Genomic DNA, 27,460 nt, shown 5'->3' with positions numbered 1-27,460 from the left:
GGTAAAGTGGATGGAACGCTCAACTAAAGGATTAACTTTGGGGGAAGGAATTGTCTTTTCCTTTGGAGTAGGAAGACGTTGCTTCCCTTATGGAGGAAAAATCTGTTGAGTGTCTAATGGGGAATGTTGGCTGCATTCAAGAGGGACTGCAGGGGCCACAAGTGACTATATTTTAAAAAACTCAAGGGAGGGCTCCTGCTGATCTCCTGGCTTGTAACTCTCCAGGTTGGCAGCGAGGGGCAAACAAGGAGTTAGCCACAGGGAATAAAACGCGAGGGGAGGGGAGAAAAGAGCTGCTGTGATGAGATCAGAAGAAAGGAAACTTTAAAAGGAGGGGAGGGAGAAGGGGGAGACAACAGCTCAGCAGAGAAGGGAAAGGGCCTCGTATAAAAGCATGAGACACACGCAAGAAAGCCAGGCTGGACGGAGAAGAGGAGCCTGCCTTTCAGCGCGGGCACCAACGCTGCCTCCTCTCTTCGTCATCCCAGCACCAGCGGGTCAGGGAATTGGCTGGGCTCGAGTCCCCGTCCCCTCCCAGGCTTCCAGCCAAAGACTTCGACCGTCCCTTCAGGCTGGATATCCCTACTCGGCGGCGGGGGAACGAAGCGGCTGAGAGGAACCGTGGCAGCTCTGCGTGGGAAATAATAGCCGCCTCGGACCGGCCGCGGTCGTAAGAAGAAGCAAGGAAGGGAAGACTCGAGAAGAGACCCGAAGGGGTGAAAGTTGGTCCGGGAGAAAATTAAAAGGAGGCTCGGGATTCGCCCTCGAACACAGGAGCCGAGGCAAGGGCGGGAAAACTTCGCGCGGGGCTTCCAAAACTGACACACGAGCCGAGCCCGCGCTGACAGTCAGCCGCCCTCAGGGCTTTAATGGGCTGAGGAGAAAAGTGCCCTGCGAGACTGCAAGTGCCCCTCTCCTCGCGAGTTTAAGGGCAGCGCCGAGGCTTCCGAAGCCCGCTGTGGGGACGTAGGTCTCCGAAGGACCCGAGCGGCGGGTCTCCTGGGAGACATTGGGGCAAAAGCAATCCTGAGGCGCGGAGAGCGAGCGCTAGGATAGACGTCGCGGGAGGGGGGGGGACCGACTCCTACAAGTGGGGCTCTCCCGCTCGCCGCCAGCAGGGGCGGACGCCGCGGTGCCTCTGTAGACAGGCCGGGCATCTACAACACCAGCGCCCCGAATTCTCCCGAGGCGCCAGCCCATCGGTTTTCTCTCTCTCTCCTGCATATCTCAACACCCCCCCACTTCCAACCCGGGGGCTGCCCGACCACGTCTCTTGGGTCGAGCGGGGCGCGCTCGGAGGCTGGGAGGGGAGCGGGGAAGAGAGACAGAAGTCCGCGGCATTCCCCCACTACCTCCCCCTCCGCGGCGTGCGGCCGCTTTCCACAAGGCGGGCAAAGACCCCCCATGCGAGCGTCGGGCTGCGAGCGCAGCAGCAGCGACCCCTGCAGCCCTCGCCGTCGGACGAGCGCCCCCAGTCGTCCTTCGCCGCCGCCGCCGCCTCCTCCCATCCCGAAGTGGCTCCGTCGTGGTGGTGGCGGTGGCGCGGCGGCGGCGGCTGCAGCAGCGACGGCGCTGCCTGCGACGACGCGTCCTCTCCTGCTGGGCCGGACGACCCCGAGAGCGGCGCTGCTGGCGCGGGAACTCCTGCTCACGACTCCTTAGCGGCAGAGCAAGCGGCGGCGGCGGCGGCTGCTATTCCTTCTTCTCCTCCTCCTCCTGCCGCTGCTGCTCAGTCGCCGCCACCGCCGCCGCCGCGGAGCCCTAAAGCCGTCCTCTGCAGGAGGATGGTGCGTCTGGCGGCCGAGCTGCTGCTGCTGCTGGGGCTCCTCCTGCTTACCTTGCACATCACGGTGCTGCGAAGCAGCGATCCCGAAGCGCCGCCGGGCAACCACAGCCAGCGTCAGCAGGTGAGAGCGAGCGCGAACAAGGCTGTGCTGCGCGCGTAAAAGCCAAAAGGCTCTTTCGGAATAACCCCCCTCTCCCATCCCCCACCGGTCCCTCTTTTCCCATTGGAGCCATTCCCGCCCTTGGCAGAAAACTCCGGGCATCCAGCTGACGGTGTGTGTGTGTGTGTGTGTGTAAACCCAAACATTTGTAAAGCGCGCCTTCTGAGGGAGGAAGCTGCCTTCGACCCGCTCCGTTGCAGTTCCTCAGGCGAGCGCGCCTCGGGAGCGGCTGTCTCGCTTCTGGAAGAGCCTTTTCTCAGCTTGGGCACCTCAGAATTCCCTAAGCAACAAGGGCCGTGTGGGTTGGGAAACTTGGAAGCTTAGACCCAACTGTCTCTCTTTAAGAGGTGTTGTGTTTTTTTACCCGCATTCCCACGTATGGCTCTGTTGAACTGAGGTGTCAAGAATTGAAGGGAAGTCGTCCCCCCCAAAAAAGTTTGTGCTGGTTAGAAAGAATTGTGGTTGAAGTCTTAAGCTAGCTCCCCAGAAATTCCTCTAGAATCTTTTCCCGTCTTTTTTTCTGCCATTTAAACTGCGTTTCTTAAGGATTGTTCCTTACTATTTTTTGTGTGCAAAGCATAGAGGGTGGTCCACCTCTGAATTTCTACGCCAGCCCTGTGCACAAAGACTGAACAATTTTTGCTCCTGTAAGACTTCCCTTTTCTTACATTAATTTGTCACTTATATTTGAGTTGGTTCACCCTAGCATTGGATGCTCGTCGTTCCTTGGTCCTGTATCTGACCTCCACATGCTCATTCCTAAGTCAGGATATGGACCTTTCTTGGGGTAGAGAATTGGCACCTCTGACATGCTGTTGGCCCATATAGAGTGACTAAAAGAGAAATTCTGGGATATTTTGTCTGGCAACAAAACCATCATTTTCTTATTACTGTTCTTGTTGCTGCTGCGTGCTTTGGCTGTCTATGTATACTCTTGCCTCCTTCAAATTTTCCTGATTTTAAAACCTATTTGCCTGAGATTTCTTTTGCCCTTTGAAGGTTCTGTTCACAACTTCTTGAAATCTTCTTGAATGCTTTCACTGTCCTGCTGCCCCATAACCCATCACTGAATGAATGAAAGGGACTGACTGGGTCCGACAGGGTCCTTTTCATTCATTCAGTGACAGGATATTGGGCAGCAGGACAGGGAAAGCATTTACTTCAAGAAGACTAGGAAAGTTGTGAACAGAGCCTTCAGTGGGTGAAAGAAATCTCAGGCAAATAGGTTTCTAAATCAGGAAAATATATATAAAGCCCCTTTTGATTAATGCTTTTTACTCTTTGCAGTATAAACAAATTGCATTCTTTATGAATAGCTGGCATTAGTAATCCAATATAGACCCAAATGACCTAATGAAATAATAGCCAAATTCATATTTAACAATAAGCCAAAAAGAGTATTTATATTAGAACACGAATGAGCATGGAGATTATTTTCACCATCCTTTGTACCATCAGATGAGGAAAGCAGCAGGCAAAACTTTGCTTAATGCACAAACATGAGGTCATGATTTATTATGGTTAGCTATGCTACTATTACTGTATCAAGAATATTCCCTGGTATGAAGCTATGATTGGGGGTTGTTTGGACACATAAGAAACTATAAATTTAGATGTCCTATCATGACATGTCCTACTAATATGTTTACTTGCTCCCTTGTTTATATTAGTGTTCTCAAAGCTTCCAGGTTGTTGGGGTTAAAGGTCACAGAATTCCCAGGAGACCTGTTTTGACCCCTTCTAGTTGGGAATTCTGGCAATTGTAGTTGCAGTCAACCATTCTATTTATTTTATTTTTATGATTGTAAACCACCCAGAGTTATCTTGAGGTGAGATGGGTGGCCAATACATTAAACAAACAAACAAGCAAACAAACAAATAGCAAGCAAACACACACACTCACACACATATATACATACATGCTCAAACAAATCTTGTGGCATCTGGTTGGGGAAAAGTGGGTCTGCAAATTAATTTAATAACATAGAAGTCATGTCATGTCATTATATGTAACTGATGCCAATAAATCCACAAGGTTAAAAGAGAAAATGAACATAAGGTTTTTATTCTATATTATATATATTATTCAAATATCCTCTGCTGTCTTCTGCACTTAGAAGCATTTGAAGAAGTATTAACTAAGAAGAATACATTTTTTATTGCAAAAATATTTCTTCTGAAAGGAATCAACTTCCAATTAGGAATCTGAAGGGAATTAAGTTCAGATACTTTCTGTGTTAGGAACCACTTCCTCTCAAAAATACAATCCCTGGACAAATAACTTTCTATATTCTTTCATCGACTTTTACCCTTGTTATCTCTGCTAAGCAGAGAGCAGGTAGATAGTTGGTATCGGCCTTTTCTCCTAGTTATAACACACTCAAAAAGTTATAACACACTCATTTAATCTGATGATATTAAAAAATTATTTGAGAAGAGAAAAGGTTCTTTTCCAGATTTCATATTGCAGTAGTTCTATGCTTTTGACTTATGGCCAAGAAATGAACCCAGGAGACAATGTCCAAGTTGAGCTATAATATAAAATTAAGAAAAGGAAAAGTGCTAGAAACTCTCCACTGTGCACAGAACATGAGTTCCATCTTAGCTTCTTTAATATCTTTTAGAGCTGTACAGCACTTTGGATTTAAAGTCCAATAGCTACTTCAGAGCATGCAGGAGTTCAGAGGGCAGCTACACAATCAAGGGAAAAGACATAACTCTTGAAAGAGTTGCAAATATGTCAGAATGTCAAGCACTCTGGAACATCTTTGTGCCTTTGACAACAAAGCACAGCATTGCTGGAACATCCATGGATGATAGATGGGCAACAAGCAGTGGAATCGGTGGGTGGGACAAAGTTGAGGGTGTCAAAAAGTCTATAGTTATGACCATTAAATGGTTGATCTCTAGACTAGAGCCTTGTAGATGTGTGTGATGATGATGATGCATATACAAAATGGATGAGGGTTTGGTTATATAGGGGGACCACTAAATTGACTTTTTAAAACCTGTTCCCCGATGCATAGGGCACTGAATGCTTATGGAGTTGACATATCTTCAACCTTCCTGCGTTCATTAGGACATCCATTGAATGCTCTTATGAACATGTTAACAAAACACTTTTTCCCTTGACACGCATTACTTTCTCATTAAGTACTGAAAATTCAACAAGTAATCATCTTTTGTAAATGCAAAAAATATTGTACCAATGTAGCTCAAATTGCATTCTGCGTCAGATTCTCTGGATAGCTGATATTATTAGTGGATAAAATGTATGAGAAACCCATGAGAGTAACTGGGGAACTGAGCTTCAGGAGCCCAACCAACACTTAGAAAATTCCTAGGCTATTGTTGCCTGCCATAATTCAAGCCACGAAAACAAGCTTGCTGGCCTTCATGGAGATTTTAATTTTTATGATGTAAAAGGAATATATGGATGCAGAACTTCTTTCCTCTGTGTAAACTAAGTAGCCAGAAAATGTTATCTGCACATTGAAGACAGATCTTTGGTTATTGAAACACAGAGACAAATTTAGAGCTGCAAATTAACATGAATAAAAATTAGTTACTTTTTTCCCTAGCTTGTTCCAGATAATCTTACAGTATGTTTCCATAACAGAAACAAGGAACAGGTAATGGGAACTGAAAGTGGGGTGCGGTGAGAGTTTATAAGCAAGAGATCCATCTTTTTATTAGCAGGGTTTTTCAACCTGTGACTTTCCAGGTTTAGTGGTTGAAAGCTTCCATAATTTCAAACCACTGACCATGATGGATGAGTGTGTGAAATTGGTAAACCCAAAATTCTAAACAAAAAAACCCCAAAACCAAGATTGAAGAACAAACTCTTTGTTGTGTATAGAAGATAATGGGCAGAGAAAAGGGAATCTAGCAAACAGGTGCATTCATAGAAGGAAAAGAAATATATAAAAATACACTCCCAACAAATTGTTTAGGCAGACTGAAGAAATGTCTATGACGATTCTCAATCATCCAGGTCCCAAAGATGCATTTTCAAGAGACAAATGGACTTTCAGTTTCTTCAGCTCTGGATGAGAAAGAAAATCCAGAAAGTCCAGTTGCCTCTTGAAAATGTATCTTTGGGACAGACTGAAGAAAGTTGCTAGAAAGTTTTTAATTGTTAAATATATTTATATGCACACAAATCAAAAATCTCTCTTAATGACTCATGTTGAAAAATACAATATAAAACAAACCCCATATAAAATAAAAAATAATGGCGAGTATTCTGAGACGAGACAGGTTACAAGCGGTGTGCCACAAGGGTCTGTTCTGGGTCCTATTCTTTTTAATATGTTTGTGAGTGACATAGGGGAAGGTTTGGTAGGGAAGGTTTGCCTATTTACCGATGACTCTAAAGTGTGCAATAGGGTTGATATTCCTGGAGGGGTCTGTAATATGGTAAATGATTTAGCTTTACTAGATAAATGGTCAAAGCAATGGAAACTGCAGTTTAATGTTTCCAAATGTAAAATAATGTACTTGGGGAAAAGGAATCCTCAATCTGAGTATTGCATTGCCAGTTCTGTGTTAGCAAAAACTTCAGAAGAGAAGGATTTAGGGGTAGAGATTTCTGACAGTCTCAAAATGGGTGAGCAGTGCGGTCGGGCGGTAGGAAAAGCAAGTAGGATGCTTGGCTGCATAGCTAGAGGTATAACAAGCAGGAAGAGGGAGATTGTGATCCCCTTATATAGAGCGCTGGTGAGACCACATTTGGAATACTGTGTTCAGTTCTGGAGACCTCGCCTACAAAAAGATATTGACAAAATTGAACGGGTCCAAAGACGGGCTACAAAAATGGTGGAAGGTCTTAAATATAAAACGTATCAGAAAAGACTTAATGAACACAATCTGTATAGTCTGGAGGACAGAAGGAAAAGGGGGACATGATCGAAACATTTAAATATGTTAAAGGGTTAAATAAGGTTCAGGAGGGAAGTGTTTTTAATAGGAAAGTGAACACAAGAACAAGGGGACACAATCTGAAGTTAGTTGGGGGAAAGATCAAAGGCAACATGAGAAAATATTATTTTACTGAAAGAGTAGTAGATCCTTGGAACAAACTTCCAGCAGACGTGGTTGGTAAATCCACAGTAACTGAATTTAAACATGCCTGGGATAAACATATATCCATTGTAAGATAAAATACAAGAAATAGTATAAGGGCAGACTAGATGGACCATGAGGTCTTTTTCTGCCATCAGTCTTCTATGTTTCTATGTTTCTTATTTTTTATTGATTTAAGGGAAATTTTTAATAATACATATATAATTACTGTAATTTTCTTTATGGAGACTAGGCTATTGAACAAAGTTCATTATATTTTTAACACACAAGGTATTTGATTCATATATTATATAAAGAAAGGGCAATTATGGAGAACATCTGCTTTATTTAGTGTGACTTTTTCAGATTTACTTATGGCAAAATCTGGAACTGCCCCATTATGCATGATCTTCTAATTCAGAAATAGAGGATTCTGGCCTCTTAGTATCATTTGCTTTATCCCATGATTGAATTTTAAGATGTATTTACTTCAGGGATAGGAGTTTTGATCAACAACCATTTGAAGGACTTCTTGCCATTATGTAGCACTGTATCATCATTCCCGATTTAAGAATTTTCTATCATTCATTCATTCATTCATTCATTCATTCATTCATTCATTCATTCATTCACTAATCCATTCATTCATATTTATGAATGTTTATAAAAGAGTGAATTAAATATGATTGTGCATTGTTTTAATAAAGCATTTGGGATATTTCTGAAATATTTCTTAAATAGTATTTCTTTCTTACTGGAGAGAAACAGTTGAGCTAATGGAAAGTCCGAGTGAAGTTACTTCCTGAAAAAAATTGCTTATAACTATTAATGAGAAGCTTAGAAAAACAGATTATCTAGTTCTAAAGGCAGATTCTGTATATATACGCAGATTTCTGATTTCATGAAATCACTCCACTTTCTCATAACAGTTTCTATTAAATTGACCTCCTACCCTTAAATAGCTTTGAACATCTGATCCAGCATATATATTTCATATATTCTGCCATGTGTAGCAATTCAGAGTTACAGGCTTCCTAACTTAATTGATTTTACAGCTCTGAATTTTGGAAAAGCTGAAACTTAACGGCAAAAAATAAACATATCATAATAAGCAGTTAAACAGCAGTTAAAGAGGTGGAAATTTAAAATATTTGGTCTATATTTTACAACATAAAATAAATTAACAAGTTTTGGAAACTTTTGTTAGTTTAATTGTTCAGATACAGCCCTAGTGGGTTTTATACTTTCTTAAACCTTTCCTTTTACCTTGTTATTCCATGCCACAACAGTGTGCTCATCTGGAATGTTTCTTTAAAAATGTCTGTAGAAAGAAACATTTTTGATCTTGCAGACAATAAATCAAATGAGTAATGGTTTTAGCTGGCTGGCAAATGTTCTCCACCTGAGATGGTACTCAATTTGATTTACATAGTATTGGGAAATGCAAGTCTCTTGCGGCCTTTACTCAACATGGAGCAAGTATTGGAAAAATGGTAGACTTTTCTCTCCCTTCCTTTTTTAAGTAGATGCATTTGAATGAAGCAGTTTGGGCTTTAATAAAACTTAAAATAAAATTAAAGGATTGTCTAATTCTCAGTACGTATAATTAAAGGAGAAGTTCCAGTGATTGTAATTATAATAGTATCTTCCTGCAGGAATGAGCAAATTTCAAAGGTTATACAGTTACCATTGAAGGTACAATTAGTAATTAGTCAATTACAGTTGAGGCTGTAGATCTCAACCATGTGCTCCCCATTCTATGATTATTTTATTACTATGTTCCAGAAATAATAGATTTTAAATTTGGAGTCCTGGAATGGCTAAATGCTAAAAAATCAGCACTCATTTATTTAATTCAGGAGATAGTAATTATGTTAATATCTATTATTTTCCTCAGATCTTCCAAAATGTATCATTTATGTCGCTATCTGATAAAATATGAATGTCTCCTTCCCTCCCCCTTCTCTCTTTGTAAATATGAGAGAGAAGGAGAGCGAAAGAGAGGAAGAGAGAGAGAGAGAGAGAGAGAGAGAGAGATAAAGACAGATACCATATTTTTCGGAGTATGAGACACACCGGAATATAAGACACACTTTAGTTTTGGGGGAGGAAAATAGGGGGGAAATCTGCCTACCAGCTTAGTCTGGTCAGCTTCAGCACATTATTTTATCCCCTGGTTAAGGCTTAAAAAAAAAACATTATTCAAAGAGAGTAACAATGAAAGAGCTTGCAAGCAGGTAAGACGATCGGTAGCACCTGGTTAGAGCTGGAAAGAAATATTCAGAGCAAGTAAAGCAATGAAAAAAAGCCTGCAAAGATTTAGGGTTTGGAAAACATTATTTGGAGAGAGTAACAATGAAAAGCCTGCAGGGTAAGAGCTAGAAAGATTGTTGGCACCTAGTTAGGGCTGGAAAAAAAGCTTCGAAAAAAGCTACATTCAGAGTATAAGAGGCACTCAAATTTTCAGCCTCTTTTAGGAAGGACAAAGGTCCATCTTACACTCTGAAAAATACGATAGATAGGTAGGCAGGTAGGCAGGTAGGCAGGCAGGCAGGCAGGCAGATAGATAGATAGATAGATAGATAGATAGATAGATAGATAGATAGATAGATAGATAGATAGATAGATTGATTTTGGTGATTGACTGGTCAAGGCACCAGTCTAGAAACACAAAAGGCCACGAGTTCTATCCAACCTGAATCACAAAGGCAGTTGTCTGACCTTGGACCAGTCACTCTCCGTCATTGTCTCCCTCAGGGAGACAATGGCAAGCCACTTCTGAAAAAACTTGCCAAGAAAAATGTAGAAACTTTTCTAGGTCAGGATTCAATACTGATTGAAAGGTACAGGGGGGAAAATAGAAACACAAAATTAGCATTCTTCAAATATTCAAGATACTAGGAAGTTTCTGCCTCTAAGAGGAAAAGAGGAATTCATTTACTAAATTGTCATCACTTTTTCATTACACTGGTTATCTGAGAATACCTGTGCCAACATTCCTATTATTAACCATCTTTGCTAAACACTTGGGAGTTATAATTTGGAAAACACAAGTTCCTGCAATGCTGTATATTCCTTCTATTTTTTCCCCACAGTCACTATTCAACTGTTTTTATTAAAAGGTTTACAATAATCTTAAGATTTATGCTACCCTAAGTCAGTTACATACATCTTTTCCTCAGACAGTACTGAATTTCTCCAGTTCTTATACATTATGTGGAACTTAATGTTAGAATTACCCAGCTGAAATATACTGTATTTAAAGGGTATTTCTGAACAACTTGCATATCTTGATTCTAAACCTAGGTTCTGACCCTTAGTAATAAACTAGGGAAGTAAATATCAACTTTGACCTAGTTCAGTTTGCACCAATAGCCATCAATCTTGAGTGTCTCATCCCATTAGCATTAATTAAGGAAGAGTCATTGAGAGTGGCCATTAAAAATTCATTCATTCATTCATTCATTCATTCATTCATTCATTCATTCATAAATAAATAAATAAATAGATAAATAGATAAATAAATAAATAAATAAATAAGCAAGCTCTTTTAAAAAAATACCTGGTAGACTTCATTTGCATTGGCATAAATTGCAATGAATTGAGTGCATGGTATGCATACATACATGCAGTGAAAGGCTACCAAAAGTTTTACTACCACACTGCGGGTGTGGCTTATGCAGGATGCCCTGCATTTTCTTTCAACATCTTTCAGTGCAAATTGGCTGCTCTGGGATGGAGCTCCATTTTTGCTACCCCACTGAATTCCCCCCCCCGGTCCAGGCAGTAGCCCACCCCTGCATACATGTGCAAGTAAATAGTCTTTTTGGAATTTCTTTTTTTAAAAAACCCTAAAGCTTATATTTTAATCATAGAAGAATTAGGTAGTATGGAGCCTTTTTATTCCTTCTTTTAAAAAAAAAAAATCATTTCACAAGTATAGAGATACAGTAGAACAATTCCAAGTCAAGAATAGACTTTTTCATCTCAATAGAATTCTGATGACATCAATATATATTTAGATACCTAACTGCTTTAGCTTTCCTGAAAATATATAGTAATGGGTCCTTGGTGCTCTCTGAGCTTCGTTGTCATTGTTATTGTTTTTTGCAGATGTTTTATTACACAAACTAAATAACCAATAACATGCTGCCTTTTTTTTGTCACTCCAAACCACCTGCTTGAGATATTTGCCTTATACTCTACTTACACTAATACAGGGGTCGACAAAGTTGTTCAGAATCTAGGAGCCAGCCAAAAAATTTAGGAGCCAGAATTTTTTTTAAGCAAACTTGGTTTTTTGCAGAGTCTCCACCTGACATCGCTTTCACCCCCTCTGTCTCCTCCTTCCTCTCTCATCTCTTTCCTTCCTCTCCCTCCCTTTCTCTCTTTCCTTTCTCTCCCTTTCTGTCTATCCTTTCTATCTCTCACCCCTTCTCCCTCTTTCATTCCCTTTCTCTCCCTCCCTTTCTCTCTCATTCCTTTCTCTCCCTCTTTCCTTCCTATCTCTCTTTCTTTTTCTCCCTCCTTCATATCTTCTTTCTCTCCCCCTTCCTCCCTCTTTCCTTTCTCCCCCTCCCTTTCTCTTACTTTTTCTCTATCCTTTCTACTTCTTACTCTTTCTTTCTCTCCCTCCTTCATTCAATTTTCTCTCCCTCCCTTTCTCTCCCTTTCTCTCTCTTTCCTTTCTCTCCCTCCCTTTCTCTTCCTTTTTCTCTATCCTTTCTACTTCTTACTCTTTCTTTCTCTCCCTCCTTCATTCAATTTTCTCTCCCCCCCTTCCTCCCTCTTTCCTTTCTCCCCCTCCCTTTCTCTTCCTTTTTCTCTATCCTTTCTGCTTCTTACTCTTTCTTTCTCTCCCTCCTTCATTCAATTTTCTCTCCCTCCCTTACTCTCTCTTTCCTTTCTCTCCCTCCCTTGTTCTCCCCTGGGGCTGCCTGTGCCTGCCCTGCACCACCCAACACGGACGGACAGCCCCCGGTCGTCGGTTCGTCGCCCCCCACCCCCCCACGGAGGGAGATCAGGCTGGCGAGGGCGGTAGAACTACGTCACCAGCCACTGGAGGGAGATCGGGCTGGCGGGGGCGGCGAATCCACCTCCCCAGCCGCGCGGAGGGAAATCCGGTAGGCGGGCGGGTGGCCGCGGCTCCCTGCGCGCCCCTGGAAAAGCGTACAGGGAACGGTGCCCGGGGCCGCTTTAGCCGCCCCCCCTCCCCCCGCCATCTCCCCGCGACTGCCTGTGCCGCTGCAGCCGCGGCCCCCCCCCCCGCTCCCACCGCCAGTGCCCTCCCGCCGGGCAACCAAAGGACACTTGCCGATGACGACAGGGAACCTTCAGCTGGGCGGGCGCTGCCGTGCCGGTGCCTCCGACCTCCCGGTTCCTGCTCGATGCCGCGGTTTCTGGCGCTCTCCTGCTGGGCCCCAAAGAAGGAAGGCGGGAAAAAGGCGCGAAGAATGGAGGTCTCCTTCCTGCCTGCCTTCTTTGGGACCCAGCAGGAGAGCGCCAGAAACCGCGGCATCGGGCAGGAGCGGAGAGGTCAGAGGCACCGCAGCGCCCTTCTAGGCGCCAGACAACATTTTCTAGGCGCCACTGGCGACCAGGCGCCTGGGTTTGTCGAACCTTGCACTAATAAAGGGGATAATGATAAGAATTATATTTTTAATCTGTTTGTACAGAGTTGACCATATTAAGAAGTAATAAATATAAACAAAACTATAGCCAGGCTGTGGGATTGTTGGCACTCTCTGTGTTTAGTTTTTCCTGCAAATGTTTCATTACCAAACTAGGCAACACACACACACAAATATATATATACAGTGGTACCTCTACCTAAGAATGCCTCTACTTAAGAACTTTTCTAGATAAGAACCGGGTGCTCAAGATTTTTTGCTTCTTCTTAAGAACCATTTTCTACTTAAGAACCCGAGCCCGGAAAAATTTCCCAGGAAATTTGAGAGAGGCACGAAGGCCCAGCCAATTTCCTGCCATCCCCCCTTTAATCCCGGCCATCTCGGGCTTTTCTGGGCTGCCAGAGGAGCCTTTCGGTGGCGCTTAAGGATGCTTTGGCAGTCCAGAGTGAACAAAGCATTTTCCTTTCTCTGGGTGCTTGGAGAGGGAATAAATCTCTGCCAGTGCCCAGAGAAAAGAAACGCTCCCTTCGCTCTGGGAAGTGACTGTCCTCCTCCTCTTCCTCCTCCTCCTCCCACCCAAATTTCGAGCTTTTATTTATTTCCTAATGGGTTTGCACGCATTATTTGCTTTTACATTGATTCCTATGGGAAAAATTGCTTCTTCTTACAAACTTTTCTACTTAAGAACCTGGTCACGGAATGAATTAATTTCTTAAGTAGAGGCACCACTGTAAAAGGATGTATGTATATATCAGAGGTGGATTCCTCCCAGTTTGGATCTATTCTATGGAACCAATAGTAACTTGGCAGCCTGGGTCGCTAGAACTGGCAGCAACCCAGGCCTACAATGCCCCCAAACTGGCTCTCTTGGCAGCGGCATAGGTACTACCATCTTATTTTTCGCTTCTGCACCCGTGCCCGTGCAGCACATCCAGGAGCAAACTGGCAGTGAAGAAAACCAGAACCCACCCCTGGTATGTATGTTCCAGCATAACTCTGGAATGGCTCAAGCAATTTCAACCAAACTGGATACACAGATGACTTACCCTCTGGAAACTAATACTTTGGGGGTAAGACACCCCTAGCACCCCTCAGTGTGTGTGTGTGTGTCTTTGTGTCTCTGTGTGTGTTCCAGCATAACTCCAGAAGGCCTGGGCTGTTAAGGAGAGCGAGTGCAGCATCCTAGTGCACATGGGAGGGGGAAGGGAAAGGACCGGGATGATGGGTTAGGGTTAGGGTTAGAATAGAATAGAATAGAATAGAATAGAATACCACATCGCAGACATCAACACACTTGAAAATGTCCAAAGATATTTCACCAGAAGAGCCCTTCACTCCTCCACTCGAAACAGAATATCCTATGAAAATAGACTAACAATCCTAGGCCTAGAAAGCCTAGAACTACGACGCCTAAAACATGATCTGAGTATTGCCCACAAGATCATGTCTTACCAGTCAATGACTACTTCAGCTTCAACCGCAATAACACAAGAGCACGCAACAGATTCAAACTTAATACGAACCGCGCCAAACTTGACTGTAAAAAATATGATTTCAACAATTGAGTAATCGAAGCTTGGAACTCACTACCGGACTCAATTGTGTCAACCCCTAACCCCCAACACTTCTCCCTTAGACTCTCCACGATTGACCTCTCCAGGTTCCTAAGAGGCCAGTAAGGGGCGTACATAAGTGCATTGGTGTGCCTTTCATCCCCTGTCCAATTGTCTTTCCTTTCTTTCACCTATCTTATATATTCTCTTCCTTTCATATATCCTCTCCTCTAAGTTCACCTTCACCCTTATTTATATTATCACATGTCTATTTTCTTCCTATGTATTTATGTATTGGACAAATGAATAAATAAATAAATAAATAAATAAATAAAAAATAAGACTAGAATAGAATAGAATAGAATTTTATTGGCCAAGTGTGATTGCACACAAAAGGAATTTGTCTTGGTGCATATGCTTTCAGCGTATGGTTAGGGTTAGGGTTAGTAAAGTAAAGGGGGAAGAAAGGCCCTTCCCAATGGCTCCCTATCAGACGGTGCCCACTGGTGGATTTGGGGCAAAGTGCCAGGATCATAGAAAGGGTAGGAAAGAGGAGTGCATGGGAGGGGGAAGAGAGAGGGCAGGGATCATGGGCATGGGAGTAGGGGGAATAAAGGCCCCTCCCAATGGCTCCCTGTCAGACAAATGCTTCAACATCTATAAATACCCAGGCAATGTTGGGTTATCAGTACTGTATATACAGTACATAGACAGTTATGCACATATATACACACACACACACACATATAAACACACCACACACACACATACATACACACACACATACACACACACAGACACATATCCAGCAGTGGGCTATGAGCTGGAACGCTAAATTGTGCTCGCCGCCGTGGCTCGTAAGTTCTTGCGGGACCAGTGCAGTTTTGTTGCTGCACCTGTGGAGGTAGCAAAATTGCGCCCATGTTTCGGCAAAGTTTTACCTGCGGCTCCATGCACAATTTTGCTACCTCCACAGGTGCAGCAGCAAAATCGTGCTGCTCATATTATTTCACTGAAAGAGTAGTAGATCCTTGGAACAAACTTCCAGCAGACGTGGTTGGTAAATCCACAGTAACTGAATTTAAACATGCCTGGGATAAACATGTATCCATTGTAAGATAAAATACAGGAAATAGTATAAGGGCAGACTAGATAGACCATGAGGTCTTTTTCTGCCGTCAGTCTTCTATGTTTCTATGCAAGAACTTACGAGCTGCAGTGGCGAGCGTAATTTAGCGTTCCGGCTTGTAGCCCACCGCTGTATTTATCATTGCAACATTGTAATTTACAATGTGATATGGGTATTTCTTTGCTTAGAAACACAATTGAGAACATCCACTCTTAAGTGACACAGTTATTAAATGAGTCACACCTGATTTTATGCCATAGGCGTTAAGCAAATAATTCGCTTATTAAGCGAGTCCAGCTTCCCCCATTGACTTGGCTTGTATGAAGCCCCCTGGGGAGATCACAAATGATGCCCCTATGAATATTGCAAACATAGTATATGCGCCCCGTTTGCAAAGCATCAGATTTTTGTCATGTGGCGGCAATGTTATAAATGACAGGTCCAGCCATAATTTATTTTTCTCAGTACTGTTGTAACTTTGAACAGTTTCTAAATGAATGATTGTACATTGAGGACTATCTGTAATCTTAAAACAGTCACAATTATAAAGCCAAAACCAAACTCGCAATACAAACATTAAACTAGAAAATAGAAATAAAGCAAGCTTTAATACCTACCCATCTAAACAAGCTTGAAGAAGAGAGAATAATGCAATAGAGATTTATATTTAAAGATGCTAAAAATGAAGCAGACCTCATGCATTTAAAGTTGTCTGATGGTTGGGAATTCTTGAAATTGTAATCCCAACACACCTGAGTGATACCAGACCTGAGAAGGTTTTTACAAATGAGTAACTTCTTGTTTACTGTTTTTTTCTTTTTATTTATGATGCCCAGATCCAAATAAGTGAACATTCCCAATTCTGTTGTTGTTCTCTGTCATTAGTTTGGAATTCTGCCTTGGGAGTATAAATGGAATTTGAGTTTATCTAATTCCCTTCCCTTACTTTGCTTGCATTATATAAATGTATAAATGAGACTCATGGCTTGTTACATGTTCATACCGTATGATGGCACATGGCTTAGGATATGTTCATACTGTTGCAGAATTCATGCAACCTTACCTAATTGCTTTTTCTTCCAAAGTTGCTCTTTGTATCACCTAACCAAAGATAGAGTACTGGAAAGCATGCACACTTTTTGGTAACATTTTTATTGGTTCAAGTGAAAATAATTCCCAACAATGAATTTGGATTTTGTTTTCAGACCGACGAAGTGCTATGTTTGTTACGTTTCTTGTGTGCGTTTGAGAAAGGAAAGGTTACAAGATTTTCCTGCTTCTGTGAAGACTATCATTTATCCTGTGTGGTAATATGTATATAAGTGTGTTGTTTTAGGCCTATAAGGGAAGCCTAAAGCTCTATTAAAAATATGGTGTTAAATATAGAATAAATAGGAATGTAGAAGTAGTTAGAATGCATTATGGCTGGTACTGAGAAGTCCATAATGTGAGTTGAAGGATAGAGAGAAAAAGAATATCCAGCAACAAGAGGACAAGTGCTTGACTCTACAGGCACTGGAGACATCTAAACAATGTTCTCTTACTCCTCTAGCCTCTTCCCTTTTCTTGCTCTATCAAGGACATATTGGACAAAAATTATTGGTTCGTTTTTTAAAACAGAACTCAGTTCTTTACTGATCCAACCCTGCGGGCTGTGTTTTACCAGAAGGCCCTGATGTTTAATTAAAACTGAAGCATTGAAATAATGTCCGTTTTCATGACAGCATTGATAACTTCTTTAAAAGGAAGTTTACAGAGGGTACATTGCTATGACATAATGACCAATGATATGTGCTCTGGTCTTCTTTGTTTCAGGTATTTAGAGAAAGGGTTAACATTAAGGTCTAAATATTAAATATGTATGAGATATTCCAAGCACCTAGGTATTATGCAATAATTTAAAAAGAAAAAGAAGTCATGGCCAGAGATATATTATCTAATTCCATTTTACAGTTAGCATACATGGATAATCTCAGAAGGTGGTGCTTCTGAAGTCTGACACAATAGCCATTGACGCACTATGGCACCCTTCCGAATTTTACAAAACTCCTGGTAGCATTCATCATGTTTATGAAATTTGCTGCAGGCGCTGCTGGGTTCAGTGGCACCAATATTTTGAGATGAAAGCTCTTCCTTTCATCCCAGTCCCATGGGAGCTAATCAAGCCATAAACAGGTGTTGTAATGGACTGGAGGAAGGCATGGAAAGCTGAATTTATGCAAGAGAGACAACAGAAAATTTAATTCCTGTTAGTGGAAACCACATATCAGATAATAGGAATGCTCCCTTTGTTGAAATGAGCTTACACCTTTGGAATAGGCAGGTTTGCACGGTCGGTATCAGCCTGAATCTAAGATTGAGAATAGTTGCACAGAGTACTATAATGCCCAAATCCACATATTTCTAGGAATGCTGTAGTGATCTTTGCTTTCCCTATATCCCATTTTGGCTGCTATAACAGTCTGTATGCAAATCTGTCTTTCAAAACTATTTGGAATCTTCAATTACCGTAGTTTAAAATGGTATGGCCAGACTATATACCAGGGCTGGTAATAATAAGTTATGTGACTCACTTGTATAGCAACTGCACTACTTGCAGTGTTTTGGGGTTTAATTTCTAATGCAAACTGTTTGTAATAATAATAATAATAATAATAATAATAATAATAATAATAATAATAATAATAATAATAATAATAATAGGAGGAGGAGGAGGAGGAAGAAGAAGAAGAAGAAGAAGAAGAAGAAGAAGAAGAAGAAGAAGAAGAAGAAGAAGAAGAAGAAGAAGAAGAAAGAAAGAAATACAGAAAATTTGTAAAATAGAAACACCAAAATCTGATCAGGCACCAGTAGAAGCTCCAATAAGATCTGGAGTCACTGCACAACTGGAACCTGATGAAAACTTGGAAAGACAGCAAGAAGCTGCAGATGATACACTTGGCACTATAACTCAAAGGCAGCAAGAACTGAAGGACAAAATACTTGCTCATGCAGAGTCCAAGGCAGAGCGAAAGAGACTGCCAGCCTTAAAAAACATAAGCAAGAAACGACTTGTCCCACTGATGGAAGATATTAACTCTGCACTTGCAACTGTCAATGTAACTTCAATTGAACAATTGAATCAGCTTGCCTATAGTACAGCTGTGATAGTAACTGAAGAACTAGGGTTACTGCAACAGAAACCAATCTGAAAATCAACTGGAAAATCCAAATGGAAAATCCAAATAGAACTGAAAATCAAAAGCTTGAGGTCAGATGCAAGGAACTTGAAGAACATTAAGGAGCAGAAACGTAACAATCAGAATATCAAAGACTATTTGACAAAAAAGTACCGGCTTAGTACAAGAAAGATCGAGGAAGCTCCGGAAATTGTAAAGCAGCAAATAACAGTGACGCCAGGAAAATTGAGCGATATGAAGCTAGGATCACCCAGTACAGGCAGAATCAAACATTTCAATCCAACCAGAGGCAGTTCTACCAGAACCTGCATCAGCAAACAGATACGAAAATTGAAAAGCTAGAGGTGAAAATAACAACAAAGTTCTGGAAAGATCTCTGGGAGGTCGAAAAGGACTATAACAAAACTGCTGGGTGGATAAAGGAGTTTGAGAAAAAATTCTCAACGAGCAATATGCAGCAGCTGGAAATAATACCTGAAATGATTGCAAAAAGAGTGAAGAAAGTAAAGAACTGGACATCCCCTGGCACTGATCAGGTGCATGGTTTTTGGCTGAAATACCTGACCAGCCTGCATGCAAAAATGGCCGAATTGTTCAACAAAATGCTGCAGACAGGAAACATCAGTGAATGGCTTACAACTGGCAGAACATATTTAATACAGAAAGATGCAGCGAAATGAGCCTTACCAGGAAACTACAGGCCAATAACATGTTTGCCGACCATACTCAAACTTCTGACAGGTATCATAGCTGACAGAATTCAGGACTACTTAGAAGAAAATGACATCATGGCAGTGGAGCAAAAGGGCAATAAAAGACGAAGCAGAGGTACGAAAGACCAGTTCCTAATTGATAAAATGATTTCAGAGAACTGTAAGAACAGGAAAACAAACCTATACATGACCTGGATTGACTACAAGAAAGCCTTTGACTCATTGCCGCACAGCTGGATCATAAAATGCCTGGAAGTCATTGGAGTCAATGAAAACATCAGGAAATTCATAGAAAAGGCGATGAAATATTGGAAGACTGAGCTTTTTGTTGGGAATGAAAGCTATGGACTGATCAACATCAGAAGGAGCATCTTCCAGGGACTCTTTGTCCCCATTGCTATTCATCATCACTATAATCCCGCTGTCACTCATCCTACAGAAAACAAACCTAGGCTACCAAACTGCTAGGAATTCACCAAAAATTTCACACCTGCTGTATCTGGATGACCTGAAGTTGTACGGAAAATCAGAAACTGAGATACAGTCACTAACCAACACTGTGCGAATTTTCAGCAATGACATCAGCATGGAGTTTGGCCTGGATAAATGTCCCACAGTGGCACTGAAAAAGGGGGAAATCACTGAAAGTGACGGCATTGAAATGCCAAATGGTCAAACCATCAAGTGCCCACCAGCCAGAAACCTACAGATAATAATAATAATAATAATAATAATAATAATAATAATAATAATTTATTAGATTTGTATGCCGCCCCTCTCCAAAGACTCGGGGCGTCTTGCAACTGGATAATATCAAGCATGGTCATGTGAAAACTGTGATCAGCAAAGAGTACATCCAGAGGACCAGAAAAATTTTGAAGAGCAAACTGAATGGTGGCAACACTATCAAGGCTATAAATACTTGGGCCATACCTGTCATTAGATACACAGCTGGCATAGTGAACTGGACTCAAGCAGAGCTGGACAACTTGGACAGGAAAACCAGAAAATTAATGACAATCCATCATGCACTACACCCTCGCAGTGACATTGACAGGCTGTATTTACCAAGGAAAATAGGCAGCAGAGGACTTTTGCAAGTGAAGCAGACAGTGGAAGAAGAGAAACATGCATTAGCTGACTATGTGAAGGAGAGCAAAGAGTCACCGTTGATGGAGGTCAACAATAGGAAGCTTCTCAAGGTGAAGCAAACCAAGGACCAGTATAGAAAAACTGTAACTCAATGTTGTATGGACAGTTGGCGGAACAAAACATTGCATGGCCAGTTCTTGGAGAAGATTGAAGGCAAAGTGGATAAAGAAAAGACCTGGTCATGGCTTACATAGAAACATAGAAACATAGAAGACTGACGGCAGAAAAAGACCCCATGGTCCATCTAGTCTGCCCTTTTACTATTTCCTGTATTTTATCTTACAATGGATATATGTTTATCCCAGGCATGTTTAAATTCGGTTACTGTGGATTTACCAACCACGTCTGCTGGAAGTTTGTTCCAAGGATCTACTACTCTTTCAGTAAAATAATACTTTCTCATGTTGCCTTTGATCTTTCCCCCAACTAACTTCAGATTGTGTCCCCTTGTTCTTGTGCTCACTTTCCTGTTAAAAACACTTCCCTCCTGAACCCTATTTAACCCTTTAACATATTTAAATGTTTCGATCATGTCCCCCCTTTTCCTTCTGTCTTCCAGACTATACAGATTGAGTTCATTAAGTCTTTCCTGATACGTTTTATACTTCAGACCTTCCACCATTCTTGTAGCCCGTCTTTGGACCCGTTCAATTTTGTCAATATCTTTTTGTAGGTGAGGTCTCCAGAACTGAACACAGTACTCCAAATGTGGTCTCACCAGCGCTCTATATAAGGGGATCACAATCTCCCTCTTCCTGCTTGTTATACCTCTAGCTATGCAGCCAAGCATCCTACTTGCCTTTCCTACTGCCCGACCACACTGCTCACCCATTTTGAGACTGTCAGAAATCACTACCCCTAAATCCTTCTCTTCTGAAGTTTTTGCTAACACAGAACTGCCAATGCAATACTCAGATTTAGGATTCCTTTTCCCCAAGTGCATTATTTTACATTTGGAAACATTAAACTGCAGTTTCCATTGCTTTGACCATTTATCTAGTAACGCTAAATCATTTACCATATTACAGACCCCTCCAGGAATATCAACCCTATTGCACACTTTAGAGTCATCGGCAAATAGGCAAACCTTCCCTACCAAACCTTCCCCTATGTCACTCACAAACATATTAAAAAGAATAGGACCCAGAACAGACCCTTGTGGCACACCGCTTGTAACCTGTCTCTGCTCAGAATACTCGCCATTAACAATAACTCTCTGATGTCTATGCTTCAGCCAGCTTGAAATCCACTGAACTATCCAGGGATTAAGTCCAATCTTCACTAATTTATCTATCAGCTCTTTATGTGGAACCGTATCAAAGGCTTTGCTGAAGTCCAGATAGGCAATATCCACGGCACCACCTTGATCCAACACCTTTGTGACATAGTCAAAGAACACTCAAAAAGGAGACAGAAGGACTAATACTGGGGGTACAAGAACAGGCCATTAGAACAAATGCTGTCAAAGCCAGAATTGAAAAATCAACAGACGATCCAAAGTGCAGACTCTGTAAAAAAACAGATGAAACAATCGATCAGATACTCAGCTGCTGCAAAAAGATCGCACAGACTGACTACAAGCAGAGACATGATGCTGTGGCACAGATGATCCACTGGAACCTGTGCCGGAACTACCATTTACCAGTGGCAAAGAACTGGTGGGATCATAAGCCCAAAAAAGTGGTCAAAAATGAGCAAGCAAAACTACTGTGGGACTTCCGACTTCAGACTGACCGAATTCTGAAGCATAACACACCAGACATCCTGATTGTGGAGAAAAAGAATGTATGGATCATCGACATCGCAATCCCAGGGGACAGCAGAATTGAGGAGAAACAGCTAGAGAAATTAGTTAAATACGAAGATCTAAAAATCGAGCTGCAACGACTCTGGCATAAGCAGTGCCAAAGGATCTCAGCAGACATTTGAAAACCATTGGAATTGACAAAATCTCCATCTGTCAATTGCAAAAGGCCGTTTTACTGGGATCGACAAACATAATTCGCCGCTACATCACACAGTCCTAGGTGCTTGAGAAGCGCCCGACTGGTGATGAAATACGAAATCCAGCATAGTGATCTCGTTTGCTGTGTTGTATTGACATCATCATCATCATCATCATCATAACAACAACAACAATAATAATAATTACAACAACAACAATAATAATAATTACAACAATAATAATAATAATTACAACAACAACAACAACAAACAACAACAGAGTTGGAAAGGACCTTGCAGGTCTTCTAGTCCAACCCCCTACTTAGGCGGGAAACCCTACACTACTTCAAACTTCCAGTGTTGGTGCATTCACAACTTCTGGAGGCAAGCTGTTCCACTGATCAACTTTCCTGGCTGTCAGGAAATTTCCTCCTTAATTCTAAATTATTTCTCTCCTTGTTTAATTTCCATGGATTGCTTTTGGATTACAGGAAAAAAGAAAATGAGAATTTCTGCCAATAGGAAGCTTACTTACAAATCCAGAGGAATTGTTGCAAAAATAATGCATTTTCTCTGGGAAGTAGAAACTGAGTCAGGTGCTTTGGTTGATGTACCAGGCAAGTTTCATATTATTAATGGGGGACATAAGGACAAGCTGTGCAAAAGACTCCAGAGGTTTGCCAGCTCCTTGCAAAGTTAATTCAAGTCATGCCATATGGAAAATTTAATTCAGGTTCATCTAAAGAGATAGTCTGAGATCTTTTAGTTTTTCTTTACTTTTTCTATTACTGCAGTCCTCACATTCTCAGAATATTAGTGCTATGTGAGACAACCTTTTCTCTGCATTTATAAGCTTCTACATTTATAAGCTTCTAAATATTGCATGGTGAGAAGGTAATGAAGTTATTTCATAGGCTAAAAGAAATGTCAGCATCATTTATTGTATTTAAAGCTGTTTATCCAAAGCAAGCAGTCTATACCCAAACTATTTTGGATGCCTTTTAACTCTTCAAATTTTACACTTGTCTTCCCATTTGTATCATATCCATTCAGTGTTCCACAGGTTTTGCTTGACATCCTAAATATTGTACATACTTTCTGGAAAACATGAAGATGTTTTCACTATTGATTGGTATTTTAGTTGATCTTGAACTTAATCAATTGCTTTATTGTGATTTTAAAGAAAGATCAAGTACAGCAAGACTATTGTGCCCTTTCTGACTCTATGGATGTGGTTTTCATCCGTCTGTATTGTGCCTCCTATCTGGAGCTACAGTTCCATTTTTAACATAGCTGTAGCATCTGCAAACATTAAAATAGCTCAGTAACAAGGATGGATTAAATTTCTTGTAGTGAATGAAAAAGTAGACTCTGAAGGCATTATGTGTAATCTATCTTAAGCTTTATTTGGACCAAGTAGTTTTCAAAACACTCATTGCTCAGGTTGGAAACAAAACAGTTTAATAGGGGGGTAAGCTTTTTTCCCACAGCAAAGCTTTTTATCCTACTTTATAAGTCAGATATATATATGTGATGATTAAAATTATTTAAAGGGAAAACAATATTAGGGGCGGCGATTTTTAAATACAATGCCTTTCCATAAGTTTTAAATATTGCAAAGCTGTCTAGTGTTTAAAAAAACAGTTCAGAATATCAAACATGTAGATGCAAACTCAGCTAAATTATAATTCAGGTTTTTTTAAAAGGATATAAAATGGTTAAATAATGTCACTGATAAGCTTTCAGTGATGGACGGAATACACCAAAGACTTTACAAACTGGTAGCCACAGTGATATTAAAAAAAAATAAAAATTGGAATGTTTACCTCATGGGGGATCTTTAAAGATGTTTCACACTGTTGTTGGGTTGGGTTGTTGGTTTTTCTGGGTTTTGTAAAGTTACGGCTTTGTTTTATTGTACATGATGTCCTATAAAGATGATCTATGTCTGGGATACCACCTTTGAAGGAGGACCACGGTGCTATCCATTTAAAGAGAACGCAGTCAAGCAGTAAATTTAGGGGGCCTTCTTCTCTTTTCATATTGACTGTATCTGAGCCAGCAGTTGGTCTTTGATGTTGTAACAATAGAGCATCGGCAGAGAGGAGAGTTAGGGCTTGAACAATGTTGAAACGAGGCTGCATTCATTAATTTTCATGCCAGAGGCTTCTATGCTTTGTTGCTTGCAGGAAGGGACTGTGTACTGTGGGTATTACAGTTCTTACAGACTTTCATCTGAAGCCCTTGTGTTAAATATTTTTAATTATAAACCAGGTGTTCTGGAAACCCAGACTATCACTTAGAGTCCATTATTAGCTTCAAAAAGGCTTCAAGTCTACTGTTTCTCCTCTCAATGGTCCAATAGTCTGCAATATGTAGCATAGGAGTAATCCAGGTGTGCTTGTAGCAAAATTTATTTGTTTCACTAGCCAGTTACTTTGGGAGTTTAAATTAATTGATATCGTATTAAAGATAATATAGGTTCAACCTCAAAAATAATGCTTAGGACCCACTAAGCATTCTTGATGGTTCTTTTATATATTCCAAAAAGCAAGGTAGTTAACATTCTTATGACATTTATTGAATGTAGAAAATTCCCTATCTTAATGTATTTTGAATTTGTAGCATAAACTGTTGCATTTAGTTTGATGCAGAAGTCTGAAAAGTTAAAAAGCTTTTTTTAATATATATTTTTAATGTTTATATATAAATATATCAAATACAGTGTAATTGTCCTGACATTCCACTTGCCTTAAAACAAAAGAAAAACAAAATGATGTAAATACTATTTTAAACAGTGCTAGTATTGTACAGTACTTTCTGACCATCGTATTCTAGCATGACATCTACAGTATCTATCATTCTAATACCTACATTCTAATACATACATAATATCTTTTTCCATGTCCACCTAACCTGGTTCTTTTGCATTCCAACTTCTACCTCATGTTTCTAACCATTGATAGAATCTATTCCATGTCGCATAGTATTCTGTATCTCTTAGCATTAGTCTCTCCATTTCTGCATAGACTAGTATCTTCCGTATCATTTCCTCCTCTGAAGATGTGTTTTCATACTTCCGTTGCTGTGCATATACAATTCTTGCTGCAGTCACGGTGTATAATACACATTGTCCCTTTTTCATAACCAGTTGATACAATGCCTAATAAAAACAATTCTGGCTTAAAATTATATGTTGTTTGGTTGTTTTTCCAAACATGTGTGGATGTGTCCAAAATTTTCTTGACTTTATGCAGGTCCACCACATGTGGCAATATGTGCCAGGTATTTGTTTGCACTTCCGACAATTTGGGGACATATTGCTAAACATTTTAGCTAATCTTTCCAGGAGCAGATGCCATCTATAGAACATTTTATAGAGATTTTCCTTATATGCCATGGCCATTGTCAGTAACAGGTTAAAAGCTTTGACCAGCAAGAAGAGAGACGACTTTATGAAAATTCTGCTAACATATTTATTTTTATTTATTAGTTTTGTCAAGTATGTATTGGTAATATACAAAGATATAACTATGATTATATACTTATATTAGTAAGAGAGAAACATTAGGACAGGGGACGGAAGGGGTGCACTTATGCATGCCTCTTACTGACCTCTTAGGAATCGGGAGAGGTCAACAGTGGATAGTCTAAGGGTAAAGTTTTGGGGGTTAGTTGATGATACTACAGAGTCAGGTAGTAAGTTCCATGCATCAACTGCTCGGTTACTAAAGTTGTATTTCCTGCAGTCAAGTTTGGAACGGTTTATTTTAAGTTTGTACCTGTTGTGTGCTCGTGTGTTGTTGTGGTTGAAGCTGAAGTAGTCATTGACAGGAAGGATGTTGTAGCAGATGATTTTATGGGCTCTGCTTAGGTCATGTTTAAGGCGACGTAGTTCTAAGCTTCTTAAACCTAGGATTGTAAGTCTAGTAGCGCAGGATATTCTGTTGCGAGTGGAGGAGTGGAGGGCTCTTCTAATAAAGTACAGTATCTCTGAACATTATCTATCTATCTATCTATCTTTCTATCTTTCTATCATCTATCATCTATCTATCTATCTCTACCTCTACATTTCTAAATAGCCATTTCACTCCAACACTGTGATGGGTTGTTGTTTTCTCTTAATGTTTTCTCTTTGGAGCCTAAACATGAAAAGTGGAAGATTTTCTCTGACTTAGATCTTAATTAGAGGATTTGGAAACAAACTTTATTTCACTTCATTTGCTTCCAAGCTCAACTATGTCAAACTATAAATGAAGAATAACACCAATGAAACAACCTTGTCAGGCAAACTATCTTTTGCTTAAACAGGTTGTTCCAGGATCTTTCTGTTTCCTTTTCTTTCCTTTTTGTAAATGTAACATTTTTCTTACTGCATACTTAATGTTATTTTTAGCTTCTAAATTAATAGTGAACTCTTCTTGTTTTTTGTAAACCATATAAACAATATTTTTGTTTTTGCAAAATATTATTTGGCACATGAGAATTCCAGAAATAAATTTGGAACAAGATGTTGAATATTTTAAGAGATAAGCAGGAAAAATAAAAACGTTTACAGAACATCTGTCTGCTGGAAACCTGAAACAGCTGGGCAAAATCTTTGAAATAGGCCACATGGATTTAAAGCAAATTGTTAACTTTCATGGCCATCATTAAAACCAAATCAACCTGAAGAAGAACCTTCTAGATCAGGGCTGTCAAACTCCCGGCCCGTGGGCCAGATACATCACATGCTGGCCACGCCCATGCCCAGTTTAGTGAAGGGAGGGGGAAAGTCCCAATATGTCATGTGATGCTGCCATGACGACATGAGTTTGACACCCTGTTCTAAATTTTCCAAAAACTAACTTCCTCATTAATTAAATTATAACTCTCATCCCCTCAAATCAGAGTAGCGAACAAGGATTGTAGTGCTACATATTTGGAGAACTCTGAATTGGGAAAGACAGATCTAAACAGTGACAGTATACTTGAGCAGCAAAAACTCATAGAGGACAAAGTGCCACATTGCTACATGACTGATAATTTATTTTATTATTTTATTTTATTTATTAGATTTGTATGCCGCCCCTCTCCGTAGACTCGGGGCGGCTCACAACAATAACAAGAACAATGTAAGAACAAATCTAATAATTTAAAAAACACTAAAA

The 27,460-nt window shown here is 40.6% G+C and overlaps 1 protein-coding gene across 1 annotated transcript in view; it reads left to right on the top strand.

Moving 5' to 3' along the window:
- Positions 1–1,611: 1,611 nt before the first annotated feature.
- Positions 1,612–27,460, top strand: part of ISM1 (isthmin 1) — a 41,527-nt gene continuing 15,678 nt past the window's right edge. The window contains exon 1 of the mRNA XM_070738137.1: positions 1,612–1,907. Coding sequence (XP_070594238.1) covers positions 1,785–1,907 — 123 coding nt within the window. The 5' untranslated portion in view covers positions 1,612–1,784. The remainder of the gene's footprint in view (positions 1,908–27,460) is intronic.

The sequence above is a fragment of the Erythrolamprus reginae genome, chromosome 1 (genome assembly GCF_031021105.1).
Source record: "Erythrolamprus reginae isolate rEryReg1 chromosome 1, rEryReg1.hap1, whole genome shotgun sequence".
Classification (NCBI taxonomy): domain Eukaryota; kingdom Metazoa; phylum Chordata; class Lepidosauria; order Squamata; family Dipsadidae; genus Erythrolamprus; species Erythrolamprus reginae.
The sequence above is the reverse complement of the archived record's forward strand: the minus strand, read 5'-3'. Positions and strand labels throughout refer to the sequence as shown.